Genomic DNA, 23224 nt, shown 5'->3' with positions numbered 1-23224 from the left:
GTTCCTCTCTGAGACCCCCAATTTAGCCAACTTGTGATACATCATTGGAAAGCTTAAAATCTGAATTTTCTGGGGGAAGAAACATTTTGAACAGGAGGTCAAAAAAAAAAAAATCTTTTTTAAACAGCAAAACCCTATCTGGAGGTGAGAGCACGCGAGAGCAGAATTACAGATGGCATGACTTTAACAAGATATTATCGCTACTTACCTTGTTTCGATCCAAAAACTCCATGTAGCATGTATCACTGAGTGTCAAGACACAGCTGTGAATGGCCACAGCTGGATTTTTTTGGGATTTTATGGGTGAAACATGGTAATATAACAAGGGTCGCGATGCAGAAATCGCAGACATCAAGGAGTGGTCGAGATGTTTTTTTTTTCATATATTTACCTTTTTAAACTTTTTTTTTTCAATTTGTCTTTGTTTGGATCAATTATCATCTAACATATGGGAAAAAATGCGACAGGAAAAAAAAAATACAAGTAAGCGATAGTTATGAGGTAAATATCCGCGACTTTTTTACAGACGCCATTTTTTTCATTGTGACGTAATTAGTTTAAAAGTTTACAATGTGCGAGTGAATAATTTTTTAAAGTCTGTCTTTTTTTTAAACGAAATATTAGACATCAATTAATGATTCTAAGCTAAAAATGACAGACATTTTGAATTATAAATATATTTAATTATCTTCGTTTTATGGCTGAGTTGAAGCAAAAGCAGTTGCGCAATGTCTGTAAACGGGGGTTTTCAGGGTAAAACGGGCAAATTAAAAATAGTTCGGGGGCTTAATGCACCATGAATCTGCTATGGCAGCATATAGACATATTGTTCTATCAAACACAACAGCTGTTTTGGCTTAAAATACAGCAGTTTCGTTTCATGAGGAGTGCAAGAGCAGAAACTGCTTTTTCAGTCTTGTCTGTGTTTTCCGCCATATATAATTTTTCTTCCCCCAGAAAATTGAGATTTTAAGCTTTCCAATGATGTATCACACATGCATCTCGGACAATTTTGAAAGTTGGCCAAATTGGGGGTCTCAGAGCGGAACTTCAAGTCACCTGAGTGTTTTCCGCCACATATATACTGTATATAATATGTGTGTGTATATATGTATATGTGTGTGTATATACAGTATGTATATATACATATTGCATTTAAAAAACTATTTCAATATAATTTTTCACGCATAAGTAATATGAATAAAAACAGAAAACCATTCTGGTTATATCATCTCCAATAACACTCTAAAGTTGTTGTAGTATTTTTTTTATCTTATTTTTGCATTTCATCGTGTTTTGCGCATTGCCTGTACTGTCTGTGAAGGCTTATTTTTCAATGGCAACCAATGAGTTAAATACGTGCCCTATAAAGTATTAAACTTTCTTTTCAATCTTAGTACATTTGTTAAGTACAAGTTAGTTGCATTTAACTAGACACAATAAATTTGCAGTAACGATTTAAGAACTGTTTTGTCTGAGGAAGTTTGGCTTAAAATCAAAAGTAGCCACCCAAACTGCTTGTCATCCAAGATACCGGTAAACCGAGAAACCACTCGCTGTTCAAATAAACCAGAATGCAAAAATAGAACAGGATGCAATGGATAAATTCAACAAATAATGGAACTAACTGACTCATCTGCTGTACTGACAGATGCCTCGCTGCCCTTGTTGTCGTTATGTATACACCATTCATCGTCACGTTTTCAGGCCTTCTTGAAAATACCAAGAAAAAGTACTCAGTCTATCTATATGCAGGCCTGATGAAAGCCTCCATATCTTCTCCCTTTGTTCACGACATTAAGGTGGTTCTTTCCCATCAGTATCTCTGCTGACTCAAGATAGGAACAGATTCTTGAGAGCTTCCTGTTTGCCTGCGTGGTGGCTTGATAATCGCAACTTTTACCGGCGCAAGTCACTTGAACTCGACCTGCCTGGGCACAAAATGAACGCAGATCCCTAAACAAGGCACTAAACATGTGAGCGTGATGGGATTAGAGGTGCGTCCGTACAGTGGTACTTCAATTTAACAACGTCTCAAAATACAGGATTTTCAGCACGCCTCAACTGGAATCGAAATATCGTTTTAGAAAGGTGTCACTGGGAACCAACCAACAAGTTGCTACCAAAATCTTTCACAGACATAGTGTATATTCTAACACAATGGTAGCCATTGACGGCTCTAGATGTCCAATCCATTCAGACTGGGAGGGGCGAATGTACGTTCGTTTGTTAATTAAAAACCAGAGCGATTTTCGGGGGCATTTACAGGTCACTTTATGTTGATTTTAGGGCATTTATAGGTAGTGCTTAAACGATTAATCGATTAACTGGAGTAATTTGATTCGAAAAAAAGAAAGAAAAATATTAAATCTTGCTGCTTCGAGTATTCGTTTGAAGTGGTGTTGTAATGGTTAGGTTTGAAAGTGTTTGTATTTAGTTTTATTGATTTGGGTGGATACACTGCCCTCTAGTGGCAACAGTGCATATGGTATTACTCATTTCACATGGCTGAATGCAGCTGCTTCCTGTTAAGACCAACAAAGCTAAGTTTTTGTTTGAGCTAATGTTTTTTTTAATGAATTCGTAATTTAGTTTTAGGTATATTTAGCCATTTTTTGGTGGGAATATGTGTTTGAACCATTTGCTAAGAGCGTTGTAAAAAAAAAAAAAAAAAAAAAAGTTAGCATTTTATAGCATTTAAGTGAATGGACTTTTACGATGTAAGTTAGCTAATTGTTCTTTTGTTGTACTTAGATCCTCATTTATTTATTTATTATTATTTTATACAGTCTCAGGCTCAGCCCATGTATCTTATCCAATTACTCGATTATTTGAACTAACTAGTTTATTGGTTAATCAACCATTAATATAAGCGATAGCTGCAGCCCTATTTATAGGCTACTTCCAGTTGATTTTGAGCAACTTCCTATTCATTTGGGGCACATTCTTGAAACACTTCATATTCAGTAACCCAAAATCAGCAGGAAGTGACCTTTAAATGTCCCAAAATCAACAGAAAGTGACCTTAAAGTGCTCCAAAAAGTAAAAGAAATTACCGAAAATCAACAGGACATGATGTGAAATGTCCGAAAATTAACTCTTTGCCTGGCATTGGCTTCCACTAACGGCCAAATGGACTGGACGTCTACTAGTGATAAACTCATTCCAATTCACAGCAGAAGGATGAAAAGATCTTGTTTTTCTGTTTTAGTTGTCTAGCAAACAAACCTAGAATAATTTCCTGACCCATGTATCGATAATTTTTGTATCGCCATATTGTGAGATCATCGTCTTTGCATTGCGTCTTGCATCGCAAATCGTATACTATCGTAAGCTACCCAGAGGTTCCCACCCTTAGATGGGATGCAGACACTCATTAAGTATCAGACTATGTGAGTAAGGTGAATGTGTCAACAAACCTTCCTCTTTATTCCGGCCACGGGGACATAGGGAAAGAGGAAATATTTGTCTGGGACTGGGTGTACTTCTTTATCTGATGATTTAGTTTTAAGTTTACTTGCAACCGACTGATGCAAGAAGGCTGCAATTTTCAACCCAAATAAGGAACTTCTGGCACATCGCAATAGATTAAGGGCAGTGATTCTCCAAGTTTGGTATGCAGACTCCCTCCGGTAATACACAAAAGAATCACTTCCAACGTACAATGGTGTACCGCATGCAACACGTCACTTTTGCTCATTAATATTCATGATGTTAGCAACTGTTGCTAGGCGGGTCAAGCTCACGTTTTTCCCAAATGCTAATTGCATGTAAATAATGTACGAACAAGATGTTTACTGAGCTTAAACCTACCAGTTCTGTCCGAAAATGATGTCTCTGGTGCCAAATTCACTGGTAAAGTTGTGGAAGAACATACAAATGTTCAGTTAAAGAGATGGCTTGAGTGTCGAGGGCTGAAAAAGACGGGAAAAAGAGCCGACCTGATCCAGAGGTAGCTTTTTTACCGACACCTATTTCTTGTGTGCATTGCCTTACGCCAATGGCAATGACATTCTCCTGGTTCAGCAATCCATCCTTCAGCATCATAAGCCCTGTTTTTCTTATATTATATCCTCTGGTTGTCTTAAGTCTCTGACCGTTTTTGGGGGTAATTCACATCGCTATTTTTTGTAGCGATCGTCAATGCTACTCAGTGACAGCCAACAAACACATTCAATTTTTTCATGAACAACAAATCTTGATTCTATAATTTATTTACATTTCCCCCCTAACTAAAGTTGTTTTTTTAAAACAGAAAACGTAACAACAGTGGTAGTCAGACACCATTTAAAATTTTTTCATGTCATTCATGGTCAGACAGAAGCAGCACAGCAAAACGCCACTCTAAAAAATAAGTAAAAATATCAAAATGGCTTACCTCTTCATCCTATGTAGGACCATGGCCCCCAACAAAATGTTTACAACATATGAAAGTGAATGGGTTCACCTTGCTGGTGTTAAACTGGTCTCTTGGACATCCGCACAAGTTGATCTATTGTTCACATTTTGTCCTCTTTTTTGGCTTTGGGAAACGTATGAAGAAAACATCTTTCATATGTCGTAATGTCTAGAGTCATTTCTACAAGTTCCATAGCAGCAGTGTTTACTCGGCATGTTGTTTTTTGAAAGACTACCGGCAGAAAACAAGCAATACCAAGGGCCCAAATACACCAGATGCATGATTGTTCCTGTTTTGGTCCGGCTCCGGTAAAAAATAGCGCCGGAGCCAATCAGTTCACATTATATCCTATTGTTCAACGTATACCGGCCGCGTCAGTGCTCCGGATTGACTGCGGACCATCTCCGGCGGGCCCAGCCTGCCGGATGGTTTAGGCTATTTTCTATTTTTGCCGGACACGCATCTGACAAAATGGGCGGAGCCGGGCCTGGAGTCAACAGCCCAGTTGCTTATTTACGGTTCAAACACCAGCGAGCATGGACGAAGAACTTTTCCTCATAGAGGTGGAATGTCACAAAGTGATTTACGATGCAGCAGATCGTTATTATAAGGACAGCATTAAAAAGAAAGCTGCAAGGTGTCCTATTATGTGTGTTTTTCTGGCAATGATAGCAAACACACGACGTGCTGACAACTTTGAGCGAAAGAAAAAGCAGCGTATCTGGAAGTGGTTCCACTGCAGAAATTCTCGTACTCGGCGCACACACAATGTCGATTTGTATACAGAGTCGAGGGGGAAAAGTTTGAAAGAGAATATAGCTCACGAGGGAACGGAGTTGGCGGACCGCAGCCGTGCGCAGCCGGTATGATTTGCATGTTTTTGACGTACTGCGTGGCGCGCAGTCAACACTGGAACGATCATGCATCTGGTGTATTTGGGCCCTGACATGGGTTGTATGCGAGGGCGCTTCTATGTTGACTCACTTCCGGTTTACGATGATGACGTCACGGTCTAAAAATGTGTGTGGTATGCTATTCAGTTAGATTTTGTTATAATTTGGGATGTCCCGATGCAGATGTTTTTATTTCCGATCTGATCCAATTTTACAAATGATATTGATGATATTAGCCTAAATCATTATGGAAATCATCAGTATTGGTTTCGCGGCAACATGTTTGTTGGCTTAAAAGTTGATGTACAAACATGCAGCCTTTGCACATGGGCAGGTCACAACTTAGCACAGCAGCAATGCTTAGAATGGCCTCTAGATGTCTTCAAACTACAATGCTTGTGATGTGTTAAGTGAGCAAAGACCATTTGCATTTACGGTTCACAAATAAAATGAACAATAAATGAAAATAATGAATTATAAACTCATCATATATAAATACTGTGTTACCAGAAAGAAATAGTCACTAAGAAAAGTAATAAAATACATAATTTATAATTAAAAATCTTTGTCGCTCATTTGCATTGCCTCGTCTCTGGTCCTATGATTGCCTGCTTGTAAGTACTGTGTGAGCTATAGGTGTTCTGGCTGAGCTTTATTGACACTGTGCTAGGATCATCTCAGAGAAACATAATCCAAAAAAGCTGATGTTTGCACTATTTTCAGTTAAATAAGATACATAGTTAGTTTTAACACTTAGGGTGGAGGTGGCGTCACGTCCCTGCGCGTTGAGCCGATCAGATAAACCATTTTTTTCCACTGCTGGTGATCTTGAGCCAGGAGTTATGCATCCTCCGGAGTAACTCTGTGCTGATAGAGGTCGTCCGCGATGACATCGAGCCATTGACTGCGAGACTAGCCTCATGGTCGTTTCCAGCCAGTGACCTTTGGGTGGAATTGCAGAATGGCCTTTGTGTAATGGTCGGGAGGAAGGCAGAGGACATGACCAAACTAGCGGATGCTGCGCTGTGCAGCCTGGCATGATGCTCTCAACTGGCAGGTGCGGGCTCTGAGCACTTCATTGGAAATCTGCTGCGGCCACCTGATGTTTTCGATGGTCCTCAGGATCCTACCATCAAAGTCATTTAGTCTAGCCAGACTGTTTTTTTAAGGGACGTTTCTGAGCCATATAGCAGAATAGAAAGTACGGCAGAGCTGTAGATCCTGAGCTTTATCTTACAGGAGATGGTCTGGTGCTGCCAGAGTGGTTTCTAGAAACGCTGCATAGCTCAGGCTGCCAGGGCTCTTCTGCGGGTAATCCCTGGTTTTATGTCGCTGTTGTTGGTTACAGTAGACCCTAGTTAAACAAAGTTCTAGACATTTGGTTAGAGCGTGATGTGAAATATGAAAGAAACTTCTTAAATCATTGATGGCTTAAGAAATGGCTAAATTCATATAACATTAACATAAAATTCCAAGCCAAAAAGGAGAGGTGGATCTGATCCATCACCGACATTCAGGAACTTAGTTTTTCTCCAGCTCATCTGAAAGCCAAGCTTCTCTGCCTCTTCATTGTATATGCCCAGAGCATCTCTTAGCGGACTGTAGGATGTGCTGAGCAAGATGGTGTCGTCAGCGTAATCCAGGTCGGTTAGTTGGTGGCTCCCTAGGGACACTCCTGGAATAATATGCATAGTGGTGCCATACTGGCACTTTTTACTTATAACGTCAGTTGAACTTGTTCTCTTATTTTTCAGATGTTTTTAATTTTTTTATTTTAAATCCTTGAAATCAGTAAATGATCCAATGGGGCATCACAATACAATTAGCCATAATATATTAAGTCCCCAACCGCATAGTATATCAGTTTCCTATCAGTTATCCGTTGAAAATGTAATTTTATCGGACAACCCTATTAAAAATAATGCAACCAGCAAATAACAAATACTATTTTTTAAAATTTTTATTAAAATGGTCACTGCTGGTACCGCCTCAAGAAATACTTTGTTTACAAATATTAGACAATGCCTTGTTACCCTCATTAGTTTCTAAAGAGAAGTACAGTAGTCCCACGTTTGCATAGTAGTTTGATTTACATTAACCCAAAAATTGCAATGGTGCTGAAAACAAGTGAATACTGGATCTTGTGACCTAATGCAATACTGTCCGATACTAAAATCGAGCATCGGATCGGGACATCACTCGTTATAATTTCTAAGCGTTTCCTATTTAACTCATTCATTGACAGCAGTTTTCAGAACCTTCTCCCAAAAAGCTTTTTTCAAGTGAGATTTCAAAATGCTACTTTTCCTGTAGTTTATGTCGAAATCACAGGATGCTAAAAGGCATATAGTTTTCGCCCAAAAGGTACGGTTCAGCCAAAACTGACCAAAAGTTCAATTTTAGTGGCCCTATTTGCCATTCATTTCAATGGCACAAAAACTTTCACTCATATGTATTGCCAACCCACACCGTCAAAAATATACATTGGCACACCAAAAAACATAGAGTGGTTATGATATTTGACCAAAGCCCACTGGTATTCGACTGGGACCCTCGATGCCATTGACACCCATGTACGTCTATGCCATCAACGGTCATCACAACAAAGCTACCATTAGTTTCTACAGAAATTGCCGTTTGTGGTATTTAAAGTAAATCTGGTTCATTTACCACCATCAGTGGCATTCCAGATTTTGTTCTGATTCGCAAAAATCACATGCAAGAACACTTGAATGTAAGTCTAGCATTGACAAATTTATTGAGTCTGGTACAGTATTTGTGTTGCATATCATTTGTTTATTGAGTATGAATATCATGAGTGTAAGAATGGCATTAAAGTGTACAACCCTTAAGTTTGTCCCATAAAAACCTTGCGTTCATGTACATGAAGATCACACGTAGGCCACAATATTATCATTGTGTGGCCGACATGACGCAAAAGATGTGGATGCCAGGTCTTTATTGTATTATTTTTAAAATTATAATAATATACAATTTAACTAATGCCATCTATTGACCAGGATAGGCATCAAATACATTTAAACTGCAAGGCCTGGTTGAAATTGACTGGTGGAATACTAATCCGAGAGTGCTCTCCCAGTCAAAATGGATTGGAAGTTTAACGCCGTCAATGGCAACCAATGACTTAAATTAAAGGGCATGTGCTCAGTCTATTGACAGGAAGGTCGCATAGAAATTACTACAAAGCTTTTTTCACGGCAACAACACTTTACATTGTTCTGCATTATCCCTTAGACCCTTCTGTGAAATATCCTAACCTCTCAAAACAATTATGGCTAAAATCATACAAACATGGATATAAAATTCCAATCTATTGATTATGAACAGCTAAAATAATTCAGAGTTTACTATTATTGAGACAGAGATTGCAGAGAATTTAGTTTATGTATTGTCAATGTCTTGTGAAGACACAAAAAGGCTGTGGGACAATCTTAAAAAGTACATAAATGCTTTCTGGAAAACAAAGTCACCATATTTATTTTGGGGAACTGTTTGAGATATTTGGACAAGCATTGTTTGTTCCCAGTAATCCATTTTCAAATATCAATTCTCACTGACGGTGCGCGGTTTCATAAGTGGAACAAGGACAGACATCCACATCCACAGAAGAATGGACGTACTGTGGTCCACGGCAGATCCCTATTTGTCCGTTATCCAACAGCCCATTCTCGCTGTGCTTCTTACAACAGGATTCATTGTCCATATTTTCATGTCCTTTTTCCTCTTAGCATGACTACTGTAGGAATAGTATACTAAACGCCATGATGACACAGCAGCAGGCCACCCAAGGACTCTTCCTCTCACCTGAAATAAACGAATAAAATCAGGATAAATGAAATAACAGACATCATGTGTAAAACCAGTAAAACAATGCCTTACCTATTCTGGCACATTTCCAGAAAATTCCTAGAAGCCTGAAAAACAAAAAATTAGGTACATATTTACTGTTTAACTATTTGTACGTTCATCATTACTCACATTCCTATTGTTTTGTTTTGTTTTTTTTTTTGTCAAAAATGACGATAACCCAAATATTTGGTCAACTAACAATTTTTTCATTGACAAGACGAGCTAAAAACACGTCTTGGGAGACTAAAACATAATGAGATGAAAGTTTCTGAAATATGTTCACAATGCGTGAAATTTCCATATTGTACGTAGAGTACGTCAGTCTGCATTGCAGCAGTGTTTGGGTTGTGTGACTAATGTTTCGTTTACAGATGAAAACATTTTGAGTAATCGTCGACTATAACCAGACAAAATTTAAGATTTCGAAGACGAACACATTTTGAAATGACTGTAATATGCATAAGACTAATAAGTATTTTTGTCCAAAAGCCAAAGATGAAAATAAAAAGGGCTGTAAAAAACAACACTGATCCCTGCAAATAAAAGTGTTATTTATCAAGTTGCTATCTCCAAAACTGATATGGTATACAGTGGAGATGGACCAATTATCGTCACCGATATTTGGAAATTTGACGTATATCGGTATCTGCCTTTTTTTTTTTTTTTTTTTTTTTTTTTTTTTAAATCCGACCGGCTGATATGAAAAAAAAAAACTATTTAAAACTGGGTTATTTTGGCTCAGATGGATACTCTGAGAACTTTTAGTTTGAAGTTAAAACAAAGTTAAATTATTGCAGTTATGTTGAAATTGTATTTATTGTGAAACTATTCAGGGAGCTAAGTTTTTATTTAACTTTACAAGAGGTGCTGCTGAGCCTGAGAACGCTCTGTATTTTTGTTGTATATTCTATGGAAAATTTTCTAAGAGCTATTTATTTAAACTTTTAGTCTATAAGAAATGTTTGAGAGTCTAAGAATTTCAGGCACTTCTGGAGCTTTTATTTCCTATTTATGTGATTAAATAAACATGCATTAAGGCATTTACATTAAGTTCAGTGTTTGCATTATTCACATTTTTTACACCAATTTTTACACTTATACTGAAAATGAATATCGGCTCCAAAAATTGGTTATAAGCACCTCCAACTACTAATAATCGGTATCGGTCTAGAAAAACCTATATTGGTCTATCTCTAGTATACAGACAAAATATATTAAATAGACAAAAGATGTTAGATAGACAAAGCGAACAAAATGGGAGCATACCCGGTTTTATTCTTGTCCAGAAGGCTAGGAGCCAAAGATCTAATGTATGCACAGGTACAGATCAGGAGAAGAATCACCGTCAACAGTGACTGGAAGTTGAAAATGGCCGACTGCAAAATAGCAATAGAGCAATATGATTTTGAATTTACAAATTATAAACAGCCAGTAGCATCAAATCAAGCACAGCACATGTGGAAAATGTGCTGCAACAGCTGCTCTAAATTTAAACAATGTTTTTCCACATAGAAAATCTACGAGTCACTGAAAATGTTTATTTGCTGCATTCGGTTTGTATTGTAAATTGCAAATGCATTCTAATAAAAAATAGAGACTATCAGACGGCGCAAATCCTCAATGAGACTGTTGCAGCTACGTGGCACTGTCAGTAAACATAACGGTGCAAGCAACATTCCCGAAAGGAATCAAATTCGATAATGTGATCGTAGAAACATGTTGGCATTAATCGATAGGTGATTCGTATTTAACAAAGCGACGTAAAAATAATTATTTACTATCATTAACTAGCTAATAATTTAGCAGCACTAGCTAGCTTACTCACAAATACGTCCAACAACGGAGATAAATGTTCTATACCAGTAGAACTGCAACAATGCTGCGGTAAACGTCCTAAACATTATTAAAATGTTCAATTCGCGTGCACTTTATTGACAAAAATTTGCTCACCATTTTGATAGTATGTCAACGCCACATAACACTTCCGGTAATGAGTAGCTACGCTTGACGTCATGACGCAGTGCGTGTAAATTCCGTTTGCTGATTGGCTGAAGAAAAGGGTTGAAATTGACAACAGGGAAATAAACATTATTTTATATCCACGCAGCCGTCGTTTGCAGTGTCCTAACCGTAAGTAATTTTAGTATGTTTGTTGTGTTGCAAAAACCAAACAAAAAACTGAACAGTTAAATCACTATAGTACAAAGGCGCTGGTTATTTTATTCTACGCGACACGAAGAAGTGCAGAGGTCAGAAACTTGTACAGAAAGACGAGTACATTTAGAAAGACTCATTCAAGTTTCTTGCATACGACTATGAAAGTACAATGCTGATTTTTGTATGTGTGGTAATTTCTAACTACCGTGAGAAGCATTTAAAAAATAAAAAATAAAATAAAAAACATCTTCAGCGTGCCACACAGTTAGACACCATTGTATTTTCATTTTTAATGTAAGACCTATTGGTTATTTTGACCCCTCAGGAGCCTTTCACCTCTGCTACTCTAATTCCAAGAAATATTTATGAGAACATTTCCATAGACATTTATGAGCACAAGCACACTTTGTCATAGTAGGCAGAGCCTCCACTTGCTGCTTATACGTCAATAACAGTTCCTTGAAAACAGCAGGAATATAAGTACTGTACTGAAATTGTGTTCTGTTAAATTGCGTTTTATGTTGGGAAATTTGTTGGTCTATTGCGAACTAGATGTGGGTACCTCACGATACGATATGATTTGAGATACAAGGCTCACGATAACGATCTCGCGAGATGGCAATACAACAATTATCGATTCATGGGTTAGGGAATCATTCTAGGATATTCTACAAAACAACTAAAACAGAAAAACAAGCTCTTTTCATCCTTCTGATGTGACTTGGAACGAATTTATCACTAGTAGACGTCCAATCCGTTTGAACTGGGAGGTTGGCAGCGAATGAACGAATCCTCCCACTTTAAACGAACTTGATGTCTATGGCCGTCAATGGCAGCTAATGCCTGGCAATGAGTTCATTTTGGGGCATTTCATGTCATTTCCTGTTGATTTTTGATCACTTTGTTTTCCTTTTGAGGCTATTACAGGTCACTTCCTGTTGATTTTGGGTTACTGAAAAGGAAGTGATGCAAGAATATCCCCAAATGAATAGGAAGTGACTCAAAATCAAGAGGAAGTAACCCGTAAATGCCTTAAAATGAACAGGAAATGACCTGTAAATGCCCACTAAAGACTTGCTGTTAATATTCTGGTTTCAGTCCAGTTGACGGAGCTAGATGTCATATCCAGTCAAAATTAATTGGATGTCTGGTGCTGTCAATAGCAGCCAGTGAGATAATGTAGACACTATTGTAATGGAATATTTTGGTAGCAACTTACTGGTTTCTTCTTGTTTATTTATTTTTTAACAGTGACACCTTTTTAAAACGATATATTAATTCTTGGGTGAGAACATATCGATAACCTTTTGGGCTACAATGTATGGCAATTTATCACGTTTCGATATATTGTCACACCCCTAATGTACAGGCTGAATGAACTACAACGTGCCTGTCAGGCAGAACAACCCCGCCGGCCAAATTAGAACCCCTCTGAAGCCGTACAATTTACACCCCTGATCCAAAGCACAGAATTATTTCCAATTGGCTACTCTCTTTCTAATTTCCCCCTGCAAACAATCACTTGTTTGCTCTGTGCTTTTGGGAAATATTTATATTTTAATTGTTTTTTACATCGTTAGGACAACAAAAGACAATGCTTTCAGGATGAAGGGGGTCAAAGGCTGTGTGTCAAATCTCCAGGGGAACTATTGTTCACACTTTAAACACTCCAGCGATTGTGAGTATGTGTGTGTGCTGACAGATTCAGGATAGACTTTTTTTGTGCAGCTCGCCATTCCTCGCTAAATTGGAGTGTCCTTCTGTCATTACCACAGGGTCATCGTCCCAGCACACCAGATGTTACAGTAACTAATGACTAGCTGGGCTCTGTTTATGAGGTTAAAGTTGAACCCTTCATCTCCCTCATCTCATTTGGTCCCTTCCTCTTGCCACGCCCCTTCTTAAAGCACAAAGGGTCATCTTTAATCAGATGTTTTAAAATTCTTAATATGGTACACTGTGTTTTGGGCTTGTCAGCAAATATCCTGTACTGTAAAAAGAAAACGATGGTTGCTGACGCTTTAAAAGTTATTCAAGGTGGCGAAAGGTACTTGTGTTTCCAACATGTCCTGTTAGGCTAACCACCAATTTAACCAAACTTATTGCCTCCATCTCCAATTTGTTTGCCCTGTATTTAAGCAGGGATGTTGTCGAACTCACTCCCACTTCCAGTGCAACCGCTAATCACCTATTCTAGCCTCGACATCCGCAATCAAGTAAAAGTTCCCAAATTATTTCGCTGGAAAAAAAGATGTAGCCAATGACCTAAATGGAGAGTAAAGACGTAGCCAATGACCTAAATGGAGAGTTACTGATTCTCTGTCTTTAAAAAAAAAAATAAAATAAAATAATTGTGTTAGTGCAAATACTTTACTGGCACTGTTATCACATATTTATTATATATAACATAGTTAGTACAAGATCTAGTATTGGGGCCAAAGAAAGTAAAAAATAATGGAATATGGAATCATTGTGTTATTAATAAGATATTAAAGTCGTACTATTAGTATGAGATTACAGTCATACTGTTAGCACGTGGAAAACAAAGTTGTACAGTACTATAAGTACGAGAAAATAGTCATACTCATGGTACGAGATTAAACTCCTACTATTTGTAGGAGAATAAAATTTAATTATTATTATTACTACATACGACTAATGTAGCTAAATTAGCTGCAATGTGCTTTACGTCAATTAGCTTTCCTTAGCTGGGAGCTAGGATGAAGTCTTAGTATATATCCTTCTATTGATTATAATTTGATGTAAATAAGCCAAAAGAGAGGATTTTCTTATTTGGGAAACATTCTAAAATATAGACGCTCGAGATGCATAATATTGTTCCAGTTAATTTACTGCAATTACTGCATTATTTAATGTTAGGGCCAAAGAAATAAAAAAAAAAAATGGAGAATGAGAATAAAGTCGTGCTATTATTTAGTACAAGATTAAAGTTGTACTATTAGTATGAAAATAAAGTCGTACTGTTAGTATGAGAGAAAAAAATTATACTATAAGTATGAGGAAAAAAGTCTTACTATTAGTACAAGATTAAAGTCGTACTAATTGTAGGTGAGTAAATTCGTATTACCACGTACGGTTAATGTAGCTGAATTAGCTGCTTTGTACTTTATGTAAATTAGCTTTCCTTAGCTGGGAGCATTTCCTGATATATGAAACAGATTCTAAAATATAGACTCACGAGATTCACAATATGTTTCCAGTTCCCTATGGCTTAACCTACGTAAAACTACGTAAGTTATGATGAAGTATTACTAGAAACCCTTCTATTGATTATAGTTTGATGTAGATGAACCAAAAGATTAAGGATATTTTTACTTTTGAAACCAATTCTAAAACACAGATGATGCTCTAAATATTAATGATTTTAACAGAAGCGACAAAGTGCTACGTGAAATACGTAGCAGCTAATTCCGCTACATTAGCCGTATGTAATAATGCAATTTTATTCTCGTACTAGTAGTACGATATAATCTCGTAGTCCTATTTTTTTCTAACCTAGTACTAACCCTAATACTCCGTTGTACTGTTGTAGTATTAACCGTTGAAGTCGTTCCATTGGCTGTAACATGACTTCAGAGCGAACGTAAACTCTTAACCCCCTACTAGAATTAATTTTCATTCTTTAAATTAAAACTGTACGTATAAAGGTTGTTAATGAAATTAAAACTATTGTCAAGAGGTTATTGAGTTTAATATTTATACAAAAGCAATTTACGATGTTTTATTATGTAAAATCTAGATGTCTCTGAATAAAAGACGCTAAAGTTAAGCCTCCATACTATGTTATTGTTTCACGTAATTACTTTGTTGGTGGCGAGGGAGACCTCATTTCAACACTAAATCATGCCAAAACCTGATTATCTCCATGTGGTTCCACTGACTCAATGAGACCCCCATTGAAACACACACAGAGGCCTTTATTAGCAAATCTGAAAAGAAAACATTGAGGCATTTTGATGCAACTAAAAGATTAACGAAACTTGCGACATCCAGAGCAGCTCTAGGTTCATCACAATATTAGGAACATGAATTGTATCACACTATTCTTGTGTGTTCACTTGTCCACAGGTGAACGTGACCCATGAGGCATGAGCGGTGCAGTCCGACAAATCACTGTGACCACCGACCCAGGGAACCATTATTTCCTGCGAGTTGACTTTGCTGTCAACCTTAGTTCTGGGTTCACTATCACTCTTTCCGATGGCATCTCTGCATGGAACGGAGAAGGTAAAATATACCTTATACACATAGTGTCATACACTTTTCCGGGTTTGCCGCTAGGAGTGTATTCCTCTGTGAAACTCCATTGAGTTTATATGGCCCCCTGGATCTATAAGGAAAAACCATTCCATTTCAAAAGCTGTAATGAAGACAAGACAATGTTTTCTTGCTAAATGTATTGTGGCGAGCGACATGGAGAAGAATGAGAGACAGTTTTTATATTTCAAAATTGCTGCTCTTGTGCTCTATACACCGCACAACTTCCAGAGACAGCAGGCTATATTACACAGAACACACAGAACATGACACCAGCAACCACCACTACCAATCTTTGTTGCCACAACTATCCATCAACCATTGCGGGTGGAACATATAATAAGAGTCTCTACAGTATACACATTTCGTAATTAACGATAATGAACTAGGTGAGTATTAGGGGTGCAACGGTTTGCGGTTCAAAACCGAACCGTACGGTTCGCCCTGTACGGTTCAATACGCCTTTATGAACCGCGCCTTTTCGGTTTTGAAATTAATTTATTCCGAACGCTTGTGGAATGAATTGGTCGAGCTCTGTGTGACTGTGTGTGACGTGAAGCACAGCTGTGGAGAAATTCCTGCCCCGCAAATAAATGTCCGATCGCTGTCAAGCACCTGTGTAATAGACGCCGAGTAACGCACTCTCTCGCTTACGAGCGAAGTGAAAGTGAAACAAGAAAGAAAACAAAAGGCTATGGCGAGCGGAGGAGTGGAGAGACCGAATTCTGAGGAAGCACCGGCTTCTTTCAAATCTGCGGTGTGGCAACATTTCGGTTTCCCCGTGGACTACAATGCGGAGGGAGAGAAAATATTGAAAAAAAAAAATTAAAACAATTTGCAAGCAATGCTCAGCGCTTCTTCCCAATGCTAATGGCAACACTTATAACATGAATTCGGCACCTCAGCCGGCATCACCCACAGATAGCACTTTCTCAGAGCAGGACAACCCCGAAGATGACACCAGTGAAAACACACGGCAGGCTTCGTTAATTTATTTGCAACGCTTGACCCGCGTTAAATTGTTCCCTCGCGGACATATTTCTCCAACAATGTAATCCCCGACATTTATTAAATGGCATGCAAAGCCATTGAAGATGATTTCGCTAAAGCACATAGTTTCGCCCAGACCACTGATAGTTGGACGTCCGGTGCTACAGAGTGCTACTACCTAACTGTGACTGTCCACTATAACGTTTCGGCAACGAGACAATGTGCGTTAGAGAAAAGTCAGGGACACAGAGAGGGAAGAGTGTTTGTTGTGACGCTGTAGCAAGCGCGATGCTAGGCTAGGAGGCATAATATTTACTGACTGTACCTGACAGCCTACAATCTATGCCTAGATATCTCATGGATATAGAACTACTGTATATGCGAAATGACAGACTCGGTAGCGTTAGTAAACAGCCGCCATTTTAGAGCAGTAAGCTTCTCAGAAAGGCTCTTTTGTAGTGAACCTTCCTAGCGAACCTGAGTAACTTTTTATCTAAAATACTCCTAAATCGGCAAAATCTTGAGTCTATCTTTAAAGGATGAAACAGTTTTAAAATTTTCACATGTCGAAAGTAGACAGAAGGGAACTAATGCAAAAACGGGAGCAATTTTATAAACTTTAACGGTTGATTCATAACATTAAATGACCTCCAAACATAGCAAAGGTTACTATGTTTTTTTTGTTTTGTTTTGTTTTGTTTTTTTTTTGAAAAAAATGAAAAAAAAAAAAAAAAAACATGAACGGTAACACCAGTTACTTTGCCAAGTAACGTTTTTACTACTGTGTGTGTATTTCGGCAGTCAGTCACTACTGGGTGGCCGTGGCGCAGTTGGTAGCTTGAGTTGTCCTGGGACCGATGGGTCAGCGGTTTGATGACTACCCACTGTCGAAGTGCCCTTGGGCAAGGCACTGAACCCTAACTTACCCCCAATGGGTTGGCAGCGCCTTGCATGGCAGCAGCACCATTGGTGTGTGAATGTGTGCGTGAAAGGGTAAATGTGTGCTAATGTAAAGCGCTTTGGGAATTGTAACAATGTAGATAAAGCTCTATATAAGTACTCTCCATTTGCCATTTTACACTAGCCAAAGAACTAAGAGGCATTTTAACAGTCGAAAATGTTTACATTTTAAGTGTTTATTTCATTTTCTTAAAAGCAAAATAAAGGCAGTTTAAAAAAAAAAAAGCAAAACACAAACCGAAACGGAACCAAAACCGTGATCCCTAAACCGAGGTTCAAACCGAACTGTGGGCTAACTGAACCGTTGCACCGCTAGTGACTATGGAAGCTAAGTAGCGCTAATAATGGTAGCAACCTAACTTTGTGTAAAGCCTCACTTTGTTATGTATTTTCTTTTAATATCAATTTATAAACATGTGTCTTATCAAATGTGAAATAAATAATGGGTCTTAATTAGGGCTGTCAAACGATTAAAATTTTTAATCGAGTTAATTACAGCTTAAAAATTAATTAATCGTAAGTAATCGCAATTCAAACCATCTATAAAATATGCCATATTTTTCTGTAAATTATTGTTGGAATGGAAAGATAAGACACAAGATGGATATATACGTTCAACATACGGTACATTGGTACTGTATTTGTTTATTATAACAATAAATCAACAAGATGGCATTAACATTCTGTTAAAGCGATCCATGGATAGAAAGACTTGTAGTTCTTAGAAGATAAATGTTAGTACAAGTTATAGAACTTTTATATAAAAACTCCTCTTAATGTTTTTGTTTTAATAAAATTTGTTAAATTTTCAATCAATAAGTAAACTAGTAGCCCACCATTGTTGATGTCAATAATTACATAATGCTCACGGGTGCTGACGCCCATAAAATCAGTCGCACCCAAGCGCCAGCAGAGGGCGACAAAACTCCAAAAAACACAAGTAACTAGTGGACATTGCACTGTGCTGTCATTTTAATCTGTTAGAGCGGGGCATGTGCGTTAATTGCATCAAATATTTTAACGTGATTAATTAAAAAAAATCAATTACCGCCGTTATCGCGATAATTTTGACAGCCCTAGTCTTTTTTATAATGAATGAATGAATTTTATTGTCATTGTCTTAATGTGGAAAAGGTTTGAAGCCACCGATGGAAATGTATACAGCATGGCATGCAGTCACACATTTAAGCTAAAATGACAACACAATAATTTTTTTTTTTGTTATGGTTACTTTGGATGATTCTATCACTGTTATTTTACTCAACGATTCTATCATTATTCTGAAATAATAAGAACAACAAAAATAAGGCTGTGATACACACAGGCAGACAACAACATCACTATCATTAGTTAATAGCATCAATTCCCAGGCAAATCTAAGATCATTTCCAAATGGTAAAGCATGAAAGACAGATAACATTATCAAGACAAAAGGAAAAAATGTTAACTTGTGCCTTTCGAATACAAATGACTTTTGTTGGATTATGGAGCAATGCACGCAATCACCATTGAAGAAATACTGAGGATATACACCTATCGCTTACCTGGAAGTAGTCCGGTGTAGGTGCACTATCCTATTCCCCTCACTATCCACTCGCTCTTGCTATATGATTGGCCGAAGAGTCGAAATGGTTCTCCCGTGAAATGCCTGTTTAAAAATGTTCCCTTTGTTACTCCTTGCGTTTGCTTAAAAGTGCCCATTTAAAAAGGAAAAGCGATGGATGATACTACACACAGAGCGTATTATCAACAAATGTTAAAGTTGTATAATCATATAGCGAGAATAAGGAACGTCTCTGACAAGCGCAGGCCCCCGCGAGTGGATAGTGAGGGGAATAGGATAGTGCACCCACACCGGAAGTTGAGTGACATCATTGTGAATAGAGCTAACTGAGCAAAGAGGTCGAGATGCACAAAATACTTGCTGGTGATGCACACATCTGGCGCTCTGGCAACGAAGGTGTCATCCAGCATAGCGTGACGTCATGGACAGCCAAAACCCATCTGAACTGTTCAGACTGATAAGCATCTTGTCCATATTTGATACAAAACTATCTCCTATACATGATTTAAAGGCCTCGTTCAGACTGCACGCAAATATCCGATTTTTAACCCATCCAGATTGAAACTGGATGGCTCTTCTGTAGTCTGAACAGTCGCAAAGCAAAGAAAACTGATTTTTGTGAGACAGATTGAAACCACATTCAGGAGGCAGTTTCTTTTAAGATATGGACAAGATGCTTCTCAGTCTAAATAGCTCAGATGGGTTTTGACTCTCTGTCGCCATGGCAACCTGTCAGGTGTGTCAGTTATATGGCCCAGTTGGAACAGGTCCAGATTCGATTTGAACACTTTCTAAAAACAGTCAGCCCTAAAAATCAAGATTTGATGAGGAATCCGATTGGAATCAAATATGCCTGCACTCTGAATGCAGCCAATCCGTCTTGCAAAAATCTGATTTCTGCGATTTGTGACTGTTCAGACTTCTAAAGAGCCATCTAGTTTAAATCTGGATGGGCTAAAAAATGGCTGCAGGTCTGAACAAGGCCTTTAAACTATGTACGGGAGGTAGTTTCATATCAGATGTGGACAAGATGCTTCTCACTCTGAGCAGCTCAGATGGGTTTTGACTGTCTGTGACTTCACTTACATTGCCTGAAACCTTTGTTGCCACAGCAAACCGTTGTCAAGATCGTCAATAACGTGGCCCGTTCTGGACGAGCCCAGATCTGATTTGGACATTTAAAAAAAAATAGTGTCAACAGTCAGCTCTGAAAAACAGATTTGAGGAGGAATCAGATTGGAATCAATATGCCTGCAGTCTGAATGCAGACAATCCGTTTCGCAGAGATCAGATTTCTGTGATTTGTGACTGTTCAGACTACAAAAGAGCCATCCAATTTCAATCTAATCAGAATTTGACTGCTAGTCTGAACAAGGCTTAAAGCAACGCTAGGTAACGTTTTAGTTTTAGACGCTGGTGGACAAAAGCGGTAGTGTTTTGCCTTAAGGAAGACTGCGCTTCCCATGAGGACCATCGCACAACCACACAGTGTCGTAAAATCCTGATCTCCCTGCCGCCTGCAGATGGATTAAACTACATTTCTGTTTCCAGCGGCTGTTTAAAGGATGAATAGTAAAAAGGTCATGAATCCAGTTGTGGTTAAACAATAGCATGTGACGGTTAGCAACGGTGTGGCTTAGTGTGGCTGCCCGCCCCCTCCGAACGCGTTGAGTTTGGACGGGGTTCACGCTAGCAAGTGAAAGCCAGGCCCGTGTTTATTCTTGAGTATCTTGGTAGCCTCCCTTTTTTTCCATCTCGGACAAAACTTTTTGTCTCTTTTGTTGCTCTGCCATCTTTGCAGAAGTCGCGCGAAAGAATTTACATCGACTTTCGTCTTTAAGATGAATGAAGAAAGGGGGAGGTGACGTATGCTGTAAAGCAGTCAGCACATTTGTAGTTTTTTGTGTGGCAGGGTCCAAAATATAAATTAGGTTTTCAGTCGACATATCATCAAAAATATTATGAAAATATTTTATAAAGGTTGTAAAGTTACATAGTGTTGCTTTATTTAATTATCTTACATATTCTAATCAAGTTTAAGTCTCCCCCTTCTAGATCTGTTATTGAAATTTTAATAAGGCATTTTAGTAAGGCAGTTTTTATGACTATCTCAGCCCATTAAAATTGAACTGGAAAAACAGTATGTCAATTTTGGCTGCCTTTGACAGCGATAGACGTCCAATCCATTCAAATATCTACTAGCGATAAACTCATTTCAATTCACAGCAGAAGGATAAAAACGGCCACACCATTGGACATCTACTATCGTCAACCACATTACTTCGCTGGACCCCAGTTTGTGAAACACTGGTCTCGAATGATTGATCAATCACCTGTTCTATCAGTCGACAGACTGACCCGACTGTTAACATGCACCTGGCAAAATCCTGTCCAATAATATTAAAAGTCTTTAACCAGTGGACACAAGTGAACCTGTTTTCTGTTGTCCTTTCACTTCTGTGCTGCAGTTTTACAGGTGTATCAAGTTATGAAACTCCACAAGGCCTGTCTTTGTACACACATGCCCGCGTTGAGGGTTTTTTAAACCCTCTGTGGAAGGACACCTGGAAATATAAGTGCTCCTTGATTTGCAGAGCTGACAGGTTGGGAGAAGGCCACGACAGCTACAGTATGTTCAGACTCCACGTTTGCTTCGTGGCCACGTTTGATGTGTTAATTGGGACCCTCGGAGTGAGCAGCTGTCCAACAGCTGATGACATTCCCCTCGGCTTCCCTGCGCGCTTCCCTTTAAATCGTCTTTCACGTACATTCGTGCCCTGCTACGTAATTTGTGTTTACAGTTTTGCGCTGCAGCCTGCTATTATCCCTTTTCCAGTTTCTCTCAAGTGTTTGAATCTTGCCAAAAATGCTTTCTTTCTTTGCAGTCTCAGAAGATGAGGTTAGGAGGGAAGCCAATGTTTTGGAGCTCCCAGTGGAGAGTTATGAGGAAGATCTTCATCAAGTGCTGATGGGAGGTGGACAGAAGAGACCCCATGATGTTGATATTTATTCTTTTCAGCTCGATCTGGATTGCCTCAAACTCTCATATCACAAAATGTGTGATGATGTATCGGTAAGCCAGCATTTTGATATAACAAACACAGACCTTGAAGTCTCGAGTGTGTGAAACACAAACTTTATGTAGTAACATCATAAAACACATGCAGTATGTGCTGCACAGTGGGCAATTTTCATTTGAGCTGCTGCCGTTGATGACCCGAGACGTCCAAAACATTTTAACTGGGAGAGGCTGGCAGGGAATGATCGCTGCCAACCCTCCCGGTCCTGGATTGGATGTCTAGCACCGTCAATGGCACTCAAAGATAAGCATCACTGCAAGTCCTCCTAGCTTAAATGAATTGAACTTCTATCGTTGTCAATGGCAAGTAATGAGTTACAGTGAAAAAAAGGTGTTCATCAACCCAGTATATATTTCTTTTTGATTTATTTTGATATTATAACATTTGTTTTTATTAGATATGGTTTTGTAAATGTATTCATGAAAAAATATTTTACAATATTTTTTTTTTCAAAAATTCAATCATGATTAATAGTTATAATAAAAAAAAAAATACAGTATATTTAATTAGAAATGAGACCTGTTATGTCTGCATATGTGGACACCAGGTCTTTTTGAGGTTAAAGAGACTGTCCAATCGAATTAATAATTTGTAAATTCACAATAATAACACAACTCATAGGCATATGGGGATGTCCCGATCTGATCATGTGATCAGAAATCGGGACGATCCCGCCATTTTTCAGAAGATCGGAATCTGGTGAAAAGGAACAGGTTTTTCTGCTTCATGCTCGTACAGCCGTTCACCCTCCCTCCTGCTGCTTTTATTGGTCACCAGTGCAATTGGCGTTTGGTACTTAAATTGATGATGATTGACAGGTTTGTAGCTTTGATCTGGCGAGAGATGGCTCAGTAGCTCTACGATCAAAGGCACAAGTGTGGTAATCATCGTTTAGTCAATCTTCGATGTCGAAAGGCTGTTCTTGGCAGCGTGAGTGTCAAAGTGTGAGTGAAGTTGAGTGGACTCACCCAATAAAGCATTCAACAAAGACAAGCATTTTTCTACGTTATTCTTGTTTAAAAATCCTTCACAA

At 38.4% G+C, this 23224-nt stretch overlaps 2 protein-coding genes across 2 annotated transcripts in view; one reads left to right on the top strand and one right to left on the bottom strand.

The window, feature by feature from the left end:
* Window positions 1–8040: 8040 nt before the first annotated feature.
* On the bottom strand, window positions 8041–11207 carry tmem167a (transmembrane protein 167A). Its single transcript, XM_057831712.1, has 4 exons — window positions 11113–11207; window positions 10429–10538; window positions 9193–9227; window positions 8041–9117 (listed from the first exon to the last, which is right to left on the bottom strand). Exons 1-4 carry the CDS (start codon window positions 11113–11115, stop codon window positions 9047–9049), a joined length of 219 nt encoding a protein of 72 aa, XP_057687695.1. The 5' UTR covers window positions 11116–11207; the 3' UTR covers window positions 8041–9046.
* A 6-nt stretch (window positions 11208–11213) lies between these two features.
* The window catches only part of LOC130913250 (DNA repair protein XRCC4-like), a 41086-nt gene continuing 29075 nt past the window's right edge, over window positions 11214–23224 (top strand). Inside the window, exons 1-3 of the mRNA XM_057831711.1 lie at window positions 11214–11292; window positions 15409–15567; window positions 21997–22184. Of these exons, the coding sequence (XP_057687694.1) occupies window positions 15429–15567; window positions 21997–22184 (327 nt within the window). The 5' untranslated portion in view covers window positions 11214–11292; window positions 15409–15428. The remainder of the gene's footprint in view (window positions 11293–15408; window positions 15568–21996; window positions 22185–23224) is intronic.

This window comes from Corythoichthys intestinalis, chromosome 3, assembly GCF_030265065.1.
Source record: "Corythoichthys intestinalis isolate RoL2023-P3 chromosome 3, ASM3026506v1, whole genome shotgun sequence".
Taxonomy (NCBI): Eukaryota; Metazoa; Chordata; class Actinopteri; order Syngnathiformes; family Syngnathidae; genus Corythoichthys; species Corythoichthys intestinalis.
This window is presented reverse-complemented; position numbering and strand designations above follow the sequence as displayed.

What these genes read in the sequence shown, in the direction of transcription:
- tmem167a (XM_057831712.1), bottom strand. An exon ending in CTGGACAAGAATAAAACCGG is followed by an intron (nt 9,228 to 10,428) that starts GTATGCTCCCAT and finishes TTTGTTTTTCAG; the next exon opens with GCTTCTAGGAATTTTCTGGA. An exon ending in CTGGAAATGTGCCAGAATAG is followed by an intron (nt 9,118 to 9,192) that starts GTAAGGCATTGT and finishes CGTTTATTTCAG; the next exon opens with GTGAGAGGAAGAGTCCTTGG.